At 41.5% G+C, this 22,167-nt stretch overlaps 1 protein-coding gene across 1 annotated transcript in view; it reads left to right on the top strand.

The window, feature by feature from the left end:
• The first annotated feature begins 1,255 nt into the window (after positions 1 to 1,255).
• Positions 1,256 to 22,167, top strand: part of LOC135519839 (E3 SUMO-protein ligase NSE2-like) — a 24,189-nt gene continuing 3,277 nt past the window's right edge. Inside the window, exons 1-6 of the mRNA XM_064945045.1 lie at positions 1,256 to 1,413; positions 1,659 to 1,751; positions 2,710 to 2,849; positions 13,245 to 13,357; positions 21,820 to 21,973; positions 22,110 to 22,162. Coding sequence (XP_064801117.1) covers positions 1,310 to 1,413; positions 1,659 to 1,751; positions 2,710 to 2,849; positions 13,245 to 13,357; positions 21,820 to 21,973; positions 22,110 to 22,162 — 657 coding nt within the window. The 5' untranslated portion in view covers positions 1,256 to 1,309. The remainder of the gene's footprint in view (positions 1,414 to 1,658; positions 1,752 to 2,709; positions 2,850 to 13,244; positions 13,358 to 21,819; positions 21,974 to 22,109; positions 22,163 to 22,167) is intronic.

Raw genomic sequence — 22,167 nt, 5'->3', positions numbered from 1 at the left:
TGGGTATAGGGGATACCTGACTTGGTGTCCAGTGTCTGTGGGTATAGGGGTTACCTGACTTGGTGTCCAGTGTCTGTGTGGGTATAGGGGTTACCTGACTTGGTGTCCAGTGTCTGTGGGTATAGGGGTTACCTGACTTGGTGTCCAGTGTCTGTGGGTATAGGTGTTACCTGACTTGGTGTCCAGTGTCTGTGTGGGTATAGGGGTTACCTGACTTGGTGTCCAGTGTCTGTGGGTATAGGGGTTACCTGACTTGATGTCCAGTGTCTGTGGGTATAGGTGTTACCTGACTTGGTGTCCAGTGTCTGTGGGTATAGGGGTTACCTGGCTTGGTGTTCAGTGTCTGTGGGTATAGGGGTTACCTGACTTGGTGTCCAGTGTCTGTGGGTATAGGGGTTAACTGACTTGGTGTCCAGTGTCTGTGGGTATAGGGGTTACCTGACTTGGTGTCCAGTGTCTGTGGGTATAGGGGTTACCTGACTTGGTGTCCAGTGTCTGTGTGGGTACAGGGGTTACCTGACTTGGTGTTCAGTGTCTGTGTGTATAGGGGTTAACTGACTTGGTGTCCAGTGTCTGTGGGTATAGAGGTTACCTGACTTGGTGTCCAGTGTCTGTGTGGGTATAGAGGTTACCTGACTTGGTGTTCAGTGTCTGTGTGGGTACAGGGGATACCTGACTTGGTGTTCAGTGTCTGTGTGGGTACAGGGGATACCTGACTTGGTGTCCAGTGTCTGTGGGTATAGGGGTTAACTGACTTGGTGTCCAGTGTCTGTGGGTACAGAGGCTTCCTCTATATGCTGTATAGTGACATTATGTATAGATATACAATTTCTAGAAGTCATACTCCTCATCTTAATGAGTCATTATGTATAGATATACAATTTCTGGAAGTCATATTCCTCATCTAATCTTGACATATTATGAGTTGAGATTTGGAAGGATGGCCTCGAGATTAGACCACATAGGTTAATGTAGCCCATCACAGGCCCCTGAGCCTGCACAGGGAAGTATTTTGGAGTGGACTGTGATTGGATATGTATGATTAATAAATATATATTTATTTGTTTTTTTTAGTTGACGTTTTTTATTTTGTTTGATATCGTTTTCCCTCTCCCGAATTTGTATTATTAATAGTTATCAATAATCAATAATGTTGTTATTATCTTATTCAATACCCCGTCCAGTTGGTGGCGGTAATACACCCCTAACATTGGAAGCCAACCGCCGTTAAACCCCATCGAAGAAGAAGAAGATTTAGACCACCTCAAAGAGGAACCGGAAACGAGAACAAACTTTTCCCGGTCATTTTATGCAGCTAAAGTTGTTTAGTATTTTCTCTTATTTAGACACCAACACATCTACATCTACACGTCTACAACCTGTATATACCATCACAGCGAGGAAAGTCGTGAGGTGAGCGAGCTATTTATTGGCATGCTTGCTTAGCCGCCCGTAGTTAGTGATTATAGCGTAACGTTAACCGGCTGGCCAGGTATCAACGTAGTCAGTGCACTTGTTGGTGATACGTGGATTCAACCTGAAGGTAGCTACAGATAACTTGTTTTGTGACCGTATGCAGGTTATTATTCCAACCTTGCTCTAACGTTAAGTCAACTACACAAGGTCTCGGTGAGCAACTGAATGTGCTTTTTTTTCAGGTGTGTTTTGAGCAAGGCTGGAACAAAAACCTGCACACCAGTTCTCCAGGGCTTAGGGTTGGACATCCTGGCATCTGCTCCAATATACCGAGGGTGGCTTGATTCATTATAACCAGGACCCTGTGTTTTGGTTGATTCATTATAACCGGGACCCTGTGTTTTGGTTGATTCATTATAACCGGGACCCTGTGTTTTGGTTAATCGTGTTGATTCATTATAACCAGGACCCTGTGTTTTGGTTAATCGTGTTGGTTCATTATAACCAGGACCCTGTGTTTTGGTTGATTCATTATAACCAGGACCCTGTGTTTTGGTTAATCGTGTTGGTTCATTATAACCAGGACCCTGTGTTTTGGTTGATTCATTATAACCAGGACCCTGTGTTTTGGTTGATTCATTATAACCAGGACCCTGTGTTTTGGTTAATCGTGTTGATTCATTATAACCAGGTCCCTGTGTTTTGGTTGATTCATTATAACCAGGTCCCTGTGTTTTGGTTGATTCATTATAACCGGGACCCTGTGTTTTGGTTGATTCATTATAACCGGGTCCCTGTGTTTTGGTTCATTCATTATAACCAGGACCCTGTGTTTTGGTTCATTCATTATAACTGGGACCCTGTGTTTTGGTTGATTCATTATAATTAGGACCCTGTGTTTTGGTTAATCGTGTTGATTCATTATAACTAGGACCCTGTGTTTTGGTTAATCGTGTGGATTCATTATAACCAGGTCCCTGTGTTTTGGTTAATCGTGTTGATTCATTATAACTGGGTCCCGGTGTTTTGGTTAATCATGTCACATGACCTGGAATGTAACCTTTTTTAATTTTAAGCCTTTTCTATAAATTTGAATTAGAACAAAAATGAAAGCAATTGTCTGAGGATGATTCTGGACCATCTGACATGAAAAAGAAAGTAGGACCGTTTGATGGAAAATCTTTTAAATAAATGTATTTTTTTTTTAATTAACAAAAATGTTATGTGACAAACACGATTAACCAAAACACAAAGGGCCCTAATATTCTAACAACTTAACATCTCTTGTTTCAGATCCTTTCATGTTTTAGATTTCAACATGTCCTTGAGTGCAGTCCACTCCACACTGTCTAGTCTGAAAACATGTCAGACGGATATTGGAACGGGGATGGACATTGTGACCGACGTTGCTCTGGACGTGGCAGAGACCGCAGGTAGGTTAGTGGCACATCTCTATCAGAGAGACACTAGTGGCAGAGACAGCAGGTAGGTTAGTGGCACATCTCTATCAGAGAGACACTTGTGGCAGAGACAGCAGGTAGGTTAGTGGCACATCTCTATCAGAGAGACACTAGTGGCAGAGACAGCAGGTAGGTTAGTGGCACATCTCTATCAGAGAGACACTTGTGGCAGAGACAGCAGGTTGGTTAGTGGCACATCTCTATCAGAGAGACACTAGTGGCAGAGACAGCAGGTAGGTTAGTGGCACATCTCTATCAGAGAGACACTAGTGGCAGAGACAGCAGGTAGGTTAGTGGCACATCTCTATCAGAGAGACACTAGTGGCAGAGACAGCAGGTAGGTTAGTGGCACATCTCTATCAGAGACACTAGTGGCACATCTCTATCAGAGAGACACTAGTGGCACATCTCTATCAGAGAGACACTAGTGGCAGAGACAGCAGGTAGATTAGTGGCACATCTCTATCAGAGAGACACTTGTGGTAGAAACAGCAGGTAGGTTAGTGGCACATCTCTATCAGAGAGACACTAGTGGCAGAGACAGCAGGTAGGTTAGTGGCACATCTCTATCAGAGAGACACTAGTGGCAGAGACAGCAGGTAGATTAGTGGCACATCTCTATCAGAGAGACACTTGTGGTAGAAACAGCAGGTAGATTAGTGGCACATCTCTATCAGAGAGACACTTGTGGTAGAAACAGCAGGTAGATTAGTGGCACATCTCTATCAGAGAGACACTAGTGGTAGAAACAGCAGGTAGATTAGTGGCACATCTCTATCAGAGAGACACTAGTGGCAGAGACAGCAGGTAGGTTAGTGGCACATCTCTATCAGAGAGACACTAGTGGCAGAGACAGCAGGTAGGTTAGTGGCACATCTCTATCAGAGAGATACTAGTGGCAGAGACAGCAGGTAGGTTAGTGGCACATCTCTATCAGAGAGACACTAGTGGCAGAGACAGCAGGTAGGTTAGTGGCACATCTCTATCAGAGAGACACTAGTGGCAGAGACAGCAGGTAGGTTAGTGGCACATCTCTATCAGAGAGACACTAGTGGCAGAGACACCAGGTAGGTTAGTGGCACATCTCTATCAGAGAGACACTAGTGGCAGAGACAGCAGGTAGGTTAGTGGCACATCTCTATCAGAGAGACACTAGTGGCAGAGACAGCAGGTAGGTTAGTGGCACATCTCTATCAGAGAGACACTTGTGGCAGAGACAGCAGGTAGGTTAGTGGCACATCTCTATCAGAGAGACACTAGTGGCAGAGACAGCAGGTAGGTTAGTGGCACATCTCTATCAGAGAGACACTAGTGGTAGAAACAGCAGGTAGATTAGTGGCACATCTCTATCAGAGAGACACTAGTGGCAGAAACAGCAGGTAGGTTAGTGGCACATCTCTATCAGAGAGACACTTGTGGCAGAGACAGCAGGTAGGTTAGTGGCACATCTCTATCAGAGAGACACTTGTGGCAGAGACAGCAGGTAGGTTAGTGGCACATCTCTATCAGAGAGACACTAGTGGCAGAGACAGCAGGTAGGTTAGTGGCACATCTCTATCAGAGAGACACTTGTGGTAGAAACAGCAGGTAGATTAGTGGCACATCTCTATCAGAGAGACACTAGTGGCAGAGACAGCAGGTAGGTTAGTGGCACATCTCTATCAGAGAGACACTTGTGGCAGAGACAGCAGGTAGGTTAGTGGCACATCTCTATCAGAGAGACACTAGTGGCAGAGACAGCAGGTTGGTTAGTGGCACATCTCTATCAGAGAGACACTAGTGGCACATCTCTATCAGAGAGACACTAGTGGCACATCTCTATCAGAGAGACACTAGTGGCACATCTCTATCAGAGAGACACTTGTGGCAGAAACAGCAGGTAGGTTAGTGGCACATCTCTATCAGAGAGACACTAGTGGCAGAGACAGCAGGTAGGTTAGTGGCACATCTCTATCAGAGAGACACTAGTGGCAGAGACAGCAGGTAGGTTAGTGGCACATCTCTATCAGAGAGACACTTGTGGCAGAGACAGCAGGTAGGTTAGTGGCACATCTCTATCAGAGAGACACTAGTGGCAGAGACAGCAGGTAGGTTAGTGGCACATCTCTATCAGAGAGACACTAGTGACAGAGACAGCAGGTAGGTTAGTGGCACATCTCTATCAGAGAGACACTAGTGGCAGAGACAGCAGGTAGGTTAGTGGCACATCTCTATCAGAGAGACACTAGTGGCAGAGACAGCAGGTAGGTTAGTGGCACATCTCTATCAGAGAGACACTAGTGGCAGAGACAGCAGGTAGATTAGTGGCACATCTCTATCAGAGAGACACTAGTGGCAGAGACAGCAGGTAGGTTAGTGGCACATCTCTATCAGAGAGACACTAGTGGCACATCTCTATCAGAGAGACACTAGTGGCAGAAACAGCAGGTAGGTTAGTGGCACATCTCTATCAGAGAGACACTAGTGGCACATCTCTATCAGAGAGACACTTGTGGCAGAGACAGCAGGTAGGTTAGTGGCACATCTCTATCAGAGAGACACTAGTGGCACATCTCTATCAGAGAGACACTTGTGGCAGAGACAGCAGGTAGGTTAGTGGCACATCTCTATCAGAGAGACACTTGTGGCAGAAACAGCAGGTAGGTTAGTGGCACATCTATATCAGAGAGACACTTGTGGTAGAAACAGCAGGTAGGTTAGTGGCACATCTCTATCAGAGAGACACTTGTGGTAGAAACAGCAGGTAGGTTAGTGGCACATCTCTATCAGAGAGACACTAGTGGCACATCTCTATCAGAGAGACACTTGTGGCAGAAACAGCAGGTAGGTTAGTGGCACATCTCTATCAGAGAGACACTAGTGGCAGAGACACCAGGTAGGTTAGTGGCACATCTCTATCAGAGAGACACTAGTGGCAGAGACAGCAGGTAGGTTAGTGGCACATCTCTATCAGAGAGACACTAGTGGCAGAGACAGCAGGTAGGTTAGTGGCACATCTCTATCAGAGAGACACTAGTGGCAGAGACAGCAGGTAGGTTTGTGGCACATCTCTATCAGAGAGACACTTGTGGTAGAAACAGCAGGTAGATTAGTGGCACATCTCTATCAGAGAGACACTTGTGGTAGAAACAGCAGGTAGATTAGTGGCACATCTCTATCAGAGAGACACTAGTGGCAGAGACAGCAGGTAGGTTAGTGGCACATCTCTATCAGAGAGACACTTGTGGTAGAAACAGCAGGTAGATTAGTGGCACATCTCTATCAGAGAGACACTAGTGGCAGAGACAGCAGGTAGGTTAGTGGCACATCTCTATCAGAGAGACACTAGTGGCAGAGACAGCAGGTAGGTTAGTGGCACATCTCTATCAGAGAGACACTTGTGGTAGAAACAGCAGGTAGATTAGTGGCACATCTCTATCAGAGAGACACTAGTGGCAGAGACAGCAGGTAGGTTAGTGGCACATCTCTATCAGAGAGACACTAGTGGCAGAGACAGCAGGTAGGTTAGTGGCACATCTCTATCAGAGAGACACTAGTGGCAGAGACACCAGGTAGGTTAGTGGCACATCTCTATCAGAGAGACACTAGTGGCAGAGACAGCAGGTAGGTTAGTGGCACATCTCTATCAGAGAGACACTAGTGGCAGAGACACCAGGTAGGTTAGTGGCACATCTCTATCAGAGAGACACTTGTGGTAGAAACAGCAGGTAGGTTAGTGGCACATCTCTATCAGAGAGACACTAGTGGCAGAGACAGCAGGTAGGTTAGTGGCGCATCTCTATCAGAGAGACACTAGTGGCAGAGACAGCAGGTAGGTTAGTGGCACATCTCTATCAGAGAGACACTAGTGGCAGAGACACCAGGTAGGTTAGTGGCACATCTCTATCAGAGAGACACTAGTGGCAGAGACAGCAGGTAGGTTAGTGGCACATCTCTATCAGAGAGACACTAGTGGCAGAGACAGCAGGTAGGTTAGTGGCACATCTCTATCAGAGAGACACTAGTGGCAGAGACCGCAGGTAGGTTAGTGGCACATCTCTATCAGAGAGACACTAGTGGCAGAGACAGCAGGTAGGTTAGTGGCACATCTCTATCAGAGAGACACTAGTGGCAGAGACAGCAGGTAGGTTAGTGGCACATCTCTATCAGAGAGACACTAGTGGCAGAGACAGCAGGTAGGTTAGTGGCACATCTCTATCAGAGAGACACTAGTGGCAGAGACAGCAGGTAGGTTAGTGGCACATCTCTATCAGAGAGACACTAGTGGCAGAGACAGCAGGTAGGTTAGTGGCGCATCTCTATCAGAGAGACACTAGTGGCAGAGACAGCAGGTAGGTTAGTGGCACATCTCTATCAGAGAGACACTTGTGGCAGAGACAGCAGGTAGGTTAGTGGCGCATCTCTATCAGAGAGACACTAGTGGCAGAGACAGCAGGTAGGTTAGTGGCACATCTCTATCAGAGAGACACTTGTGGCAGAGACAGCAGGTAGGTTAGTGGCACATCTCTATCAGAGAGACACTTGTGGCAGAGACAGCAGGTAGGTTAGTGGCACATCTCTATCAGAGAGACACTAGTGGCAGAGACAGCAGGTAGGTTAGTGGCACATCTCTATCAGAGAGACACTTGTGGCAGAGACAGCAGGTTGGTTAGTGGCACATCTCTATCAGAGAGACACTAGTGGCAGAGACAGCAGGTAGGTTAGTGGCACATCTCTATCAGAGAGACACTAGTGGCAGAGACAGCAGGTAGGTTAGTGGCACATCTCTATCAGAGAGACACTAGTGGCACATCTCTATCAGAGAGACACTAGTGGCAGAGACAGCAGGTAGGTTAGTGGCACATCTCTATCAGAGAGACACTAGTGGCAGAGACAGCAGGTAGGTTAGTGGCACATCTCTATCAGAGAGACACTAGTGGCAGAGACAGCAGGTAGGTTAGTGGCACATCTCTATCAGAGAGACACTAGTGGCAGAGACAGCAGGTAGGTTTGTGGCGCATCTCTATCAGAGAGACACTTGTGGTAGAAACAGCAGGTAGATTAGTGGCACATCTCTATCAGAGAGACACTTGTGGTAGAAACAGCAGGTAGATTAGTGGCACATCTCTATCAGAGAGACACTAGTGGCAGAGACAGCAGGTAGGTTAGTGGCACATCTCTATCAGTAAGACACTTGTGGTAGAAACAGCAGGTAGATTAGTGGCACATCTCTATCAGAGAGACACTAGTGGCAGAGACAGCAGGTAGGTTAGTGGCACATCTCTATCAGAGAGACACTAGTGGCAGAGACAGCAGGTAGGTTAGTGGCACATCTCTATCAGAGAGACACTTGTGGTAGAAACAGCAGGTAGATTAGTGGCACATCTCTATCAGAGAGACACTAGTGGCAGAGACAGCAGGTAGGTTAGTGGCACATCTCTATCAGAGAGACACTAGTGGCAGAGACAGCAGGTAGGTTAGTGGCACATCTCTATCAGAGAGACACTAGTGGCAGAGACACCAGGTAGGTTAGTGGCACATCTCTATCAGAGAGACACTAGTGGCAGAGACAGCAGGTAGGTTAGTGGCACATCTCTATCAGAGAGACACTAGTGGCAGAGACACCAGGTAGGTTAGTGGCACATCTCTATCAGAGAGACACTTGTGGTAGAAACAGCAGGTAGGTTAGTGGCACATCTCTATCAGAGAGACACTAGTGGCAGAGACAGCAGGTAGGTTAGTGGCGCATCTCTATCAGAGAGACACTAGTGGCAGAGACAGCAGGTAGGTTAGTGGCACATCTCTATCAGAGCAGACACAGGTAGGTTAGTGGCACATCTCTATCAGAGAGTGGCAGAGACAGCAGGTAGGTTAGTGGCACATCTCTATCAGAGAGACACTAGTGGCAGAGACAGCAGGTAGGTTAGTGGCACATCTCTATCAGAGAGACACTAGTGGCAGAGACAGCAGGTAGGTTAGTGGCACATCTCTATCAGAGAGACACTAGTGGCAGAGACAGCAGGTAGGTTAGTGGCACATCTCTATCAGAGAGACACTAGTGGCAGAGACAGCAGGTAGGTTAGTGGCACATCTCTATCAGAGAGACACTAGTGGCAGAGACAGCAGGTAGGTTAGTGGCACATCTCTATCAGAGATCAGAGAGACACAGGTAGGTTAGTGGCAGAGACAGCAGGTAGGTTAGTGGCACATCTCTATCAGAGAGACACTAGTGGCAGAGACAGCAGGTAGGTTAGTGGCACATCTCTATCAGAGAGACACTAGTGGCAGAGACAGCAGGTAGGTTAGTGGCGCATCTCTATCAGAGAGACACTAGTGGCAGAGACAGCAGGTAGGTTAGTGGCACATCTCTATCAGAGAGACACTTGTGGCAGAGACAGCAGGTAGGTTAGTGGCACATCTCTATCAGAGAGACACTTGTGGCAGAGACAGCAGGTAGGTTAGTGGCACATCTCTATCAGAGAGACACTAGTGGCAGAGACAGCAGGTAGGTTAGTGGCACATCTCTATCAGAGAGAGACACTTGTGGCAGAGACAGCAGGTTGGTTAGTGGCACATCTCTATCAGAGAGACACTAGTGGCAGAGACAGCAGGTAGGTTAGTGGCACATCTCTATCAGAGAGACACTAGTGGCAGAGACAGCAGGTAGGTTAGTGGCACATCTCTATCAGAGAGACACTAGTGGCACATCTCTATCAGAGAGACACTAGTGGCAGAGACAGCAGGTAGGTTAGTGGCACATCTCTATCAGAGAGACACTAGTGGCAGAGACAGCAGGTAGGTTAGTGGCACATCTCTATCAGAGAGACACTAGTGGCAGAGACAGCAGGTAGGTTAGTGGCACATCTCTATCAGAGAGACACTAGTGGTAGAGACAGCAGGTAGATTAGTGGCACATCTCTATCAGAGAGACACTTGTGGCAGAGACAGCAGGTAGATTAATGGCACATCTCTATCAGAGAGACACTTGTGGCAGAGACAGCAGGTTGGTTAGTGGCACATCTCTATCAGAGAGACACTAGTGGCAGAGACAGCAGGTAGGTTAGTGGCACATCTCTATCAGAGAGACACTAGTGGCACATCTCTATCAGAGAGACACTTGTGGCAGAGACCGCAGGTAGGTTAGTGGCACATCTCTATCAGAGAGACACTAGTGGCAGAGACAGCAGGTAGGTTAGTGGCACATCTCTATCAGAGAGACACTAGTGGCACATCTCTATCAGAGAGACACTTGTGACAGAGACAGCAGGTAGGTTAGTGGCACATCTCTATCAGAGAGACACTAGTGGCAGAGACAGCAGGTAGGTTAGTGGCACATCTCTATCAGAGAGACACTAGTGGCAGAGACAGCAGGTAGGTTAGTGGCACATCTCTATCAGAGAGACACTTGTGGCAGAGACAGCAGGTAGGTTAGTGGCACATCTCTATCAGAGAGACACTAGTGGCAGAGACACCAGGTAGGTTAGTGGCACATCTCTATCAGAGAGACACTAGTGGCAGAGACAGCAGGTAGGTTAGTGGCACATCTCTATCAGAGAGACACTAGTGGCAGAGACAGAAGGTAGGTTAGTGGCACATCTATATCAGAGAGACACTTGTGGCAGAGACAGCAGGTTGGTTAGTGGCACATCTCTATCAGAGAGACACTAGTGGCAGAGACAGCAGGTAGGTTAGTGGCACATCTATATCAGAGAGACACTTGTGGCAGAGACAGCAGGTTGGTTAGTGGCACATCTCTATCAGAGAGACACTAGTGGCAGAGACAGCAGGTAGGTTAGTGGCACATCTCTATCAGAGAGACACTAGTGGCAGAGACAGCAGGTAGGTTAGTGGCACATCTCTATCAGAGAGACACTAGTGGCAGAGACAGCAGGTAGGTTAGTGGCACATCTCTATCAGAGAGACACTAGTGGCAGAGACAGCAGGTAGGTTAGTGGCACATCTCTATCAGAGAGACACTAGTGGCAGAGACAGCAGGTAGGTTAGTGGCACATCTCTATCAGAGAGACACTTGTGGCAGAGACAGCAGGTAGGTTAGTGGCGCATCTCTATCAGAGAGACACTAGTGGCAGAGACAGCAGGTAGGTTAGTGGCACATCTCTATCAGAGAGACACTTGTGGCAGAGACAGCAGGTAGGTTAGTGGCACATCTCTATCAGAGAGACACTTGTGGCAGAGACAGCAGGTAGGTTAGTGGCACATCTCTATCAGAGAGACACTAGTGGCAGAGACAGCAGGTAGGTTAGTGGCACATCTCTATCAGAGAGACACTAGTGGCAGAGACAGCAGGTAGGTTAGTGGCACATCTCTATCAGAGAGACACTTGTGGCAGAGACAGCAGGTAGATTAATGGCACATCTCTATCAGAGAGACACTTGTGGCAGAAACAGCAGGTAGGTTAGTGGCACATCTCTATCAGAGAGACACTAGTGGCAGAGACAGCAGGTAGGTTAGTGGCACATCTCTATCAGAGAGACACTTGTGGCAGAAACAGCAGGTAGGTTAGTGGCACATCTCTATCAGAGAGACACTTGTGGTAGAAACAGCAGGTAGGTTAATGGCACATCTCTATCAGAGAGACACTTGTGGCAGAAACAGCAGGTAGATTAGTGGCACATCTCTATCAGAGAGACACTTGTGGCAGAAACAGCAGGTAGGTTAATGGCACATCTCTATCAGAGAGACACTTGTGGCAGAAACAGCAGGTAGGTTAATGGCACATCTCTATCAGAGAGACACTTGTGGCAGAGACAGCAGGTAGATTAGTGGAACATCTCTATCAGAGAGACACCTGACTGTGCTGGTAATATCTTTGTCGAATCCTTCTCACTGGACAGGCTCTTTGTGTGTATGTCGTCAATGGGACTCCGACCGACCGACGCGGTTCACTTGAGGATTTTGGTATATTGACGTTTTTACGAGCCCAGGTCAAAAATCTGTGATATTTGAAAATATTAAATCTCTTTAGCCAGCAGGCTAGTTAGACACATTTTCTACCAGCTCGGTCTGAAAAGCACTAGCCAGCAGGCTAGTTGGACACATTTTCTACTATACAGAGCTATGGAATGCTGTCTACCATTTGGAAGCTTGTGTCACCATAACAACAGTATACAGAGCTATGGAATGCTGTCTACCATTTGGAAGCGTGTGTCACCATAACAACAGTAAACAGAGATATGGAATGCTCTCTACCATTTGGAAGCTTGTGTCACCATAACAACAGTAAACAGAGCTATGGAATGCTGTCTACCATTTGGAAGCGTGTGTCACCATAACAACAGTAAACAGAGATATGGAATGCTGTCTACCATTTGGAAGCGTGTGTCACCATAACAACAGTATACAGAGCTATGGAATGCTGTCTACCATTTGGAAGCGTGTGTCACCATAACAACAGTATACAGAGCTATGGAATGCTGTCTACCATTTGGAAGCGTGTGTCACCATAACAACAGTATACAGAGCTATGGAATGCTGTCTACCATTTGGAAGCTTGTGTCACCATAACAACAGTAAACAGAGCTATGGAATGCTGTCTACCATTTGGAAGCGTGTGTCACCATAACAACAGTATACAGAGCTATGGAATGCTGTCTACCATTTGGAAGCTTGTGTCACCATAACAACAGTATACAGAGATATGGAACGCTGTCTACCATTTGGAAGCTTGTGTCACCATAACAACAGTATACAGAGCTATGGAATGCTGTCTACCATTTGGAAGCTTGTGTCACCATAACAACAGTAAACAGAGCTATGGAATGCTGTCTACCATTTGGAAGCGTGTGTCACCATAACAACAGTATACAGAGATATGGAATGCTGTCTACCATTTGGAAGCGTGTGTCACCATAACAACAGTATACAGAGCTATGGAATGCTGTCTACCATTTGGAAGCGTGTGTCACCATAACAACAGTATACAGAGCTATGGAATGCTGTCTACCATTTGGAAGCGTGTGTCACCATAACAACAGTATACAGAAGTATGGAACGCTGTCTACCATTTGGAAGCTTGTGTCACCATAACAACAGTATACAGAGATATGGAATGCTGTCTACCATTTGGAAGCGTGTGTCACCATAACAACAGTATACAGAAGTATGGAACGCTGTCTACCATTTGGAAGCTTGTGTCACCATAACAACAGTAAACAGAGCTATGGAATGCTGTCTACCATTTGGAAGCTTGTGTCACCATAACAACAGTATACAGAGCTATGGAATGCTGTCTACCATTTGGAAGCGTGTGTCACCATAACAACAGTAAACAGAGCTATGGAATGCTGTCTACCATTTGGAAGCGTGTGTCACCATAACAACAGTATACAGAGATATGAATGATGTAGTATGATGTGATGATGATTACAGGAACTGAGAATGATGCCGTCCTGAAGAAGCTGGAGGTGATGATGCTGGAGTGTGCCAAACTGGACCAGGAGATCACCTGCTTCGTTGAGGTGGTGAACTGTGTCACTGCAGAGGTGAAGTAGGGTTAACCCTAACCCTCTATTTACCTAGTCCTGGTGTTATTAAACTAAACCAGTCAATAGATGATCTATTTACCTAGTCCTGGTGTTATTAAACTAAACCAGACAATAGATGATCTATTTACCTAGTCCTGTTATTAAACTATATCAGACAATAGAGGATCTATTTACCTAGTCCTGGTGTTATTAAACTAAACCAGTCAATAGATGATCTATTTACCTAGTCCTGGTGTTATTAAACTAAACCAGTCAATAGATGATCTATTTACCTAGTCATGGTGTTATTAAACTATATCAGACAATAGATGATCTATTTACCTAGTCCTGGTGTTATTAAACTATATCAGACAATAGATGATCTATTTACCTAGTCCTGGTGTTATTAAACTAAACCAGTCAATAGATGATCTATTTACCTAGTCCTGGTGTTATTAAACTATATCAGACAATAGATGATCTATTTACCTAGTCCTGGTGTTATTAAACTATATCAGACAATAGATGATCTATTTACCTAGTCATGTAATGGTGTTATTAAACTAAACCAGACAATAGATGATCTATTTACCTAGTCCTGGTGTTATTAAACTAAACCAGACAATAGATGATCTATTTACCTAGTCCTGGTGTTATTAAACTAAACCAGTCAATAGATGATCTATTTACCTAGTCCTGTTATTAAACTAAACCAGTCAATAGATGATCTATTTACCTAGTCCTGGTGTTATTAAACTAAACCAGACAATAGAGGATCTATTTACCTAGTCCTGTTATTAAACTAAACCAGACAATAGATGATCTATTTACCTAGTCCTGTTATTAAACTATATCAGACAATAGATGATCTATTTACCTAGTCCTGGTGTTATTAAACTATATCAGACAATAGATGATCTATTTACCTAGTCATGGTGTTATTAAACTAAACCAGACAATAGATGATCTATTTACCTAGTCCTGGTGTTATTAAACTATATCAGACAATAGATGATCTATTTACCTAGTCCTGGTGTTATTAAACTATATCAGACAATAGATGATCTATTTACCGAGTCATGGTGTTATTAAACTATATCAGACAATAGATGATCTATTTACCTAGTCATGGTGTTATTAAACTAAACCAGACAATAGATGATCTATTTACCTAGTCCTGGTGTTATTAAACTAAACCAGTCAATAGATGATCTATTTACCTAGTCCTGGTGTTATTAAACTATATCAGACAATAGATGATCTATTTACCTAGTCATGTTATTAAACTAAACCAGACAATAGATGATCTATTTACCTAGTCATGTAATGGTGTTATTAAACTATATCAGACAATAGATGATCTATTTACCTAGTCCTGGTGTTATTAAACTAAACCAGTCAATAGATGATCTATTTACCTAGTCCTGGTGTTATTAAACTATATCAGACAATAGATGATCTATTTACCGAGTCATGGTGTTATTAAACTATATCAGACAATAGATGATCTATTTACCTAGTCATGGTGTTATTAAACTATATCAGACAATAGATGATCTATTTACCTAGTCCTGGTGTTATTAAACTATATCAGACAATAGATGATCTATTTACCTAGTCCTGGTGTTATTAAACTAAACCAGACAATAGATGATCTATTTACCTAGTCCTGGTGTTATTAAACTATATCAGACAATAGATGATCTATTTACCTAGTCATGGTGTTATTAAACTATATCAGACAATAGATGATCTATTTACCTAGTCCTGGTGTTATTAAACTATATCAGACAATAGATGATCTATTTACCTAGTCCTGGTGTTATTAAACTAAACCAGACAATAGATGATCTATTTACCTAGTCATGGTGTTATTAAACTATATCAGACAATAGATGATCTATTTACCTAGTCCTGGTGTTATTAAACTAAACCAGACAATAGATGATCTATTTACCTAGTCCTGGTGTTATTAAACTATATCAGACAATAGATGATCTATTTACCTAGTCCTGGTGTTATTAAACTAAACCAGACAATAGATGATCTATTTACCTAGTCCTGTTATTAAACTAAACCAGACAATAGATGATCTATTTACCTAGTCATGGTATTAAACTAAACCAGACAATAGATGATCTATTTACCGAGTCATGGTGTTATTAAACTATATCAGACAATAGATGATCTATTTACCTAGTCCTGGTGTTATTAAACTATATCAGACAATAGATGATCTATTTACCTAGTCCTGGTATTAAACTAAACCAGACAATAGATGATCTATTTACCTAGTCCTGGTGTTATTAAACTAAACCAGACAATAGAGGATCTATTTACCTAGTCCTGGTGTTATTAAACTAAACCAGACAATAGATGATCTATTTACCTAGTCCTGGTGTTATTAAACTATACCAGACAATAGATGATCTATTTACCTAGTCCTGGTGTTATTAAACTATACCAGACAATAGATGATCTATTTACCTAGTCCTGGTGTTATTAAACTATATCAGACAATAGAGGATCTATTTACCTAGTCCTGGTGTTATTAAACTATACCAGACAATAGATGATCTATTTACCTAGTCCTGGTGTTATTAAACTATACCAGACAATAGATGATCTATTTACCTAGTCCTGGTGTTATTAAACTATACCAGACAATAGATGATCTATTTACCTAGTCCTGGTGTTATTAAACTAAACCAGACAATAGAGGATCTATTTACCTAGTCCTGGTGTTATTAAACTATATCAGACAATAGATCTATTTACCTAGTCCTGTTATTAAACTATATCAGACAATAGATGATCTATTTACCTAGTCCTGGTGTTATTAAACTATATCAGACAATAGATGATCTATTTACCTAGTCCTGTTATTAAACTATATCAGACAATAGATGATCTGTTTACCTAGTCCTGGTGTTATTAAACTATATCAGACAATAGAGGATCTATTTACCTAGTCCTGGTGTTATTAAACTATACCAGACAATAGATGATCTATTTACCTAGTCCTGGTGTTATTAAACTAAACCAGACAATAGATCTATTTACCTAGTCCTGTTATTAAACTATATCAGACAATAGATCTATTTACCTAGTCCTGGTGTTATTAAACTATATCAGACAATAGATGATCTGTTTACCTAGTCCTGGTGTTATTAAACTATATTAGACAATAGAGGATCTATTTACCTAGTCCTGGTGTTATTAAACTATACCAGACAATAGATGATCTATTTACCTAGTCCTGGTGTTATTAAACTATACCAGACAATAGATGATCTATTTACCTAGTCATGGTGTTATTAAACTATATCAGACAATAGATGATCTATTTACCTAGTCCTGTTGTTATTAAACTAAACCAGACAATAGATGATCTATTTACCTAGTCCTGTTATTAAACTATATCAGACAATAGAGGATCTATTTACCTAGTCATGGTGTTATTAAACTATATCAGACAATAGATGATCTATTTACCTAGTCCTGTTATTAAACTATATCAGACAATAGATGATCTATTTACCTAGTCATGGTGTTATTAAACTATATCAGACAATAGAGGATCTATTTACCTAGTCCTGTTATTAAACTAAACCAGACAATAGAGGATCTATTTACCTAGTCCTGGTGTTATTAAACTAAACCAGACAATAGAGGATCTATTTACCTAGTCCTGGTGTTATTAAACTATATCAGACAATAGATGATCTATTTACCTAGTCATGGTGTTATTAAACTATATCAGACAATAGATGATCTATTTACCTAGTCCTGGTGTTATTAAACTAAACCAGACAATAGATGAACTATTTACCTAGTCATGGTGTTATTAAACTATATCAGACAATAGAGGATCTATTTACCTAGTCATGTAATGGTGTTATTAAACTATATCAGACAATAGATGATCTATTTACCTAGTCCTGTTATTAAACTATATCAGACAATAGATGATCTATTTACCTAGTCATGTAATGGTGTTATTAAACTAAACCAGACAATAGAGGATCTATTTACCTAGTCCTGGTGTTATTAAACTATATCAGACAATAGATGATCTATTTACCTAGTCCTGTTATTAAACTATATCAGACAATAATGATCTATTTACCTAGTCATGTAATGGTGTTATTAAACTAAACCAGACAATAGAGGATCTATTTACCTAGTCCTGGTGTTATTAAACTATATCAGACAATAGATGATCTATTTACCTAGTCCTGGTGTTATTAAACTATATCAGACAATAGATGATCTATTTACCTAGTCCTGTTATTAAACTATATCAGACAATAGAGGATCTATTTACCTAGTCCTGGTGTTATTAAACTATATCAGACAATAGATGATCTATTTACCTAGTCATGGTGTTATTAAACTATATCAGACAATAGATGATCTATTTACCTAGTCCTGGTGTTATTAAACTAAACCAGACAATAGATGATCTATTTACCTAGTCATGGTGTTATTAAACTATATCAGACAATAGATGATCTATTTACCTAGTCATGTAATGGTGTTATTAAACTATATCAGACAATAGATGATCTATTTACCTAGTCCTGGTGTTATTAAACTAAACCAGACAATAGATGATCTATTTACCTAGTCATGGTGTTATTAAACTATATCAGACAATAGATGATCTATTTACCTAGTCATGTAATGGTGTTATTAAACTATATCAGACAATAGATGATCTATTTACCTAGTCCTGGTGTTATTATAGACAATAGATGATCTATTTACCTAGTCCTGTTATTAAACTAAACCAGACAATAGATGATCTATTTACCTAGTCATGGTGTTATTAAACTAAACCAGACAATAGAGGATCTATTTACCTAGTCCTGGTGTTATTAAACTATATCAGACAATAGATGATCTATTTACCTAGTCCTGTTATTAAACTAAACCAGACAATAGATGATCTATTTACCTAGTCATGTAATGGTGTTATTAAACTATATCAGACAATAGATGATCTATTTACCTAGTCCTGGTGTTATTAAACTAAACCAGACAATAGATGATCTATTTACCTAGTCCTGTTATTAAACTAAACCAGTCAATAGATGATCTATTTACCTAGTCCTGTTATTAAACTATATCAGACAATAGATGATCTATTTACCTAGTCCTGGTGTTATTAAACTATACCAGACAATAGATGATCTATTTACCTAGTCCTGGTGTTATTAAACTAAACCAGACAATAGATGATCTATTTACCTAGTCCTGTTATTAAACTATATCAGACAATAGATGATCTATTTACCTAGTCCTGTTATTAAACTATATCAGACAATAGATGATCTATTTACCGAGTCATGGTGTTATTAAACTAAACCAGACAATAGATGATCTATTTACCTAGTCATGTAATGGTGTTATTAAACTAAACCAGACAATAGATGATCTATTTACCGAGTCATGGTGTTATTAAACTAAACCAGACAATAGATGATCTATTTACCGAGTCATGGTGTTATTAAACTAAACCAGACAATAGATGATCTATTTACCTAGTCATGTAATGGTGTTATTAAACTAAACCAGACAATAGATGATCTATTTACCTAGTCATGTAATGGTGTTATTAAACTAAACCAGACAATAGATGATCTATTTACCTAGTCATGTAATGGTGTTATTAAACTAAACCAGACAATAGATGATCTATTTACCTAGTCCTGTAATGGTGTTATTAAACTAAACCAGACAATAGATGATCTATTTACCTAGTCCTGTTATTAAACTAAACCAGACAATAGATGATCTATTTACCTAGTCCTGGTGTTATTAAACTAAACCAGACAATAGATGATCTATTTACCTAGTCCTGGTGTTATTAAACTATATCAGACAATAGATGATCTATTTACCTAGTCCTGGTGTTATTAAACTATATCAGACAATAGATGATCTATTTACCTAGTCCTGGTGTTATTAAACTATATCAGACAATAGATGATCTATTTACCTAGTCATGGTGTTATTAAACTATATCAGACAATAGATGATCTATTTACCTAGTCCTGGTGTTATTAAACTAAACCAGACAATAGATGATCTATTTACCTAGTCCTGTTATTAAACTAAACCAGACAATAGATGATCTATTTACCTAGTCATGTAATGGTGTTATTAAACTAAACCAGACAATAGATGATCTATTTACCTAGTCATGGTATTAAACTAAACCAGACAATAGATGATCTATTTACCTAGTCATGGTATTAAACTAAACCAGACAATAGATGATCTATTTACCTAGTCATGGTATTAAACTAAACCAGACAATAGATGATCTATTTACCTAGTCATGGTATTAAACTAAACCAGACAATAGATGATCTATTTACCTAGTCATGGTATTAAACTAAACCAGACAATAGATGATCTATTTACCTAGTCATGTAATGGTGTTATTATAGACAATAGATGATCTATTTACCTAGTCATGTAATGGTGTTATTAAACTAAACCAGACAATAGATGATCTATTTACCTAGTCCTGGTGTTATTAAACTAAACCAGACAATAGATGATCTATTTACCTAGTCATGTAATGGTGTTATTAAACTAAACCAGACAATAGATGATCTATTTACCTAGTCCTGGTGTTATTAAACTAAACCAGACAATAGATGATCTATTTACCGAGTCCTGGTGTTATTAAACTAAACCAGACAATAGATGATCTATTTACCTAGTCCTGGTGTTATTAAACTAAACCAGACAATAGATGATCTATTTACCGAGTCCTGGTGTTATTAAACTAAACCAGACAATAGATGATCTATTTACCTAGTCATGTAATGGTGTTATTAAACTAAACCAGACAATAGATGATCTATTTACCTAGTCATGTAATGGTGTTATTATAGACAATAGATGATCTATTTACCTAGTCCTGTAATGGTGTTATTAAACTAAACCAGTCAATAGATGATCTATTTACCTAGTCCTGTAATGGTGTTATTAAACTATATCAGACAATAGATGATCTATTTACCTAGTCCTGTAATGGTGTTATTAAACTAAACCAGTCAATAGATGATCTATTTACCTAGTCCTGGTGTTATTAAACTATATCAGACAATAGATGATCTATTTACCTAGTCCTGTAATGGTGTTATTAAACTATATCAGACAATAGAGGATCTATTTACCTAGTCCTGTTATTAAACTAAACCAGACAATAGATGATCTATTTACCTAGTCCTGGTGTTATTAAACTATATCAGACAATAGATGATCTATTTACCTAGTCATGGTGTTATTAAACTAAACCAGACAATAGATGATCTATTTACCTAGTCATGTAATGGTGTTATTAAACTAAACCAGACAATAGAGGATCTATTTACCTAGTCCTGGTGTTATTAAACTATATCAGACAATAGAGGATCTATTTACCTAGTCATGTAATGGTGTTATTATAGACAATAGATTATCTATTTACCTAGTCATGGTATTAAACTAAACCAGACAATAGATGATCTATTTACCTAGTCCTGTTATTAAACTAAACCAGACAATAGATGATCTATTTACCTAGTCCTGGTGTTATTAAACTATATCAGACAATAGAGGATCTATTTACCTAGTCATGTAATGGTGTTATTATAGACAATAGATTATCTATTTACCTAGTCCTGTTATTAAACTAAACCAGACAATAGATGATCTATTTACCTAGTCCTGGTGTTATTAAACTATATCAGACAATAGATGATCTATTTACCTAGTCCTGTTATTAAACTATATCAGACAATAGATGATCTATTTAGCTAGTCATGTAATGGTGTTATTAAACTAAACCAGACAATAGATGATCTATTTACCTAGTCATGTAATGGTGTTATTAAACTAAACCAGACAATAGATGATCTATTTAGCTAGTCATGTAATGGTGTTATTAAACTAAACCAGACAATAGAGGATCTATTTACCTAGTCCTGGTGTTATTAAACTAAACCAGACAATAGATGATCTATTTACCTAGTCCTGTAATTAAACTAAACCAGTCAAACCCATAGAACAATGAACAGAACCTGAATAGAACCTGTCTGCCCCCCTCCCAGCACTTGTCTGCCCCCCTCCCAGCACCTGTCTGCCCCCCTCCCAGCACCTGTCTGCCCCCCTCCCAGCACCTGTCTGCCCCCCTCCCAGCACCTGTCTGCCCCCCTCCCAGCACCTGTCTGCCCCCTCCCAGCACCTGTCTGCCCCCTCCCAGCACCTGTCTGCCCCCTCCCAGCACCTGTCTGCCCCCTCCCAGCACCTGTCTGCCCCCTCCCCAGCACCTGTCTGCCCCCCCCCCAGCACCTGTCTGCCCCCCCCAGCACCTGTCTGCCCCCCCCCCAGCACCTGTCTGCCCCCCCCAGCACCTGTCTGCCCCCCCCCAGCACCTGTCTGCCCCCCCCAGCACCTGTCTGATGATACCTGTTCTCCAGGTGAGGAACCAGGAGCCCGAGGCCATGTTCAGACTGAAGTCTCTGGTGAAGGAGAAGTTCACTGAGAGACACGGCCGTCTGTCTGAGGGAGAGCTGCAGAACCACGTCAAGCTGGTCAGCTTTAAGGAGAACGTCAGAAACACACTCAAAACAGGTGAGGCACACACACACACACACACACACACACACACACACACACACACACACACACACTAGTTGTATGTAGACTAGCAGCATGTCCCACATGGTGACTGGTAACCTGTCTTGTGTGTATGTTCTGTCTCCATCAGTGAACCCTGAGGCAGCAGAGGATATGGACGAGGAGCTGGATGAGGATGTTGCTGTGAC

Source organism: Oncorhynchus masou, chromosome 29 (assembly GCF_036934945.1).
Source record: "Oncorhynchus masou masou isolate Uvic2021 chromosome 29, UVic_Omas_1.1, whole genome shotgun sequence".
Classification (NCBI taxonomy): Eukaryota; Metazoa; Chordata; class Actinopteri; order Salmoniformes; family Salmonidae; genus Oncorhynchus; species Oncorhynchus masou.
The sequence above is the reverse complement of the archived record's forward strand: the minus strand, read 5'-3'. Positions and strand labels throughout refer to the sequence as shown.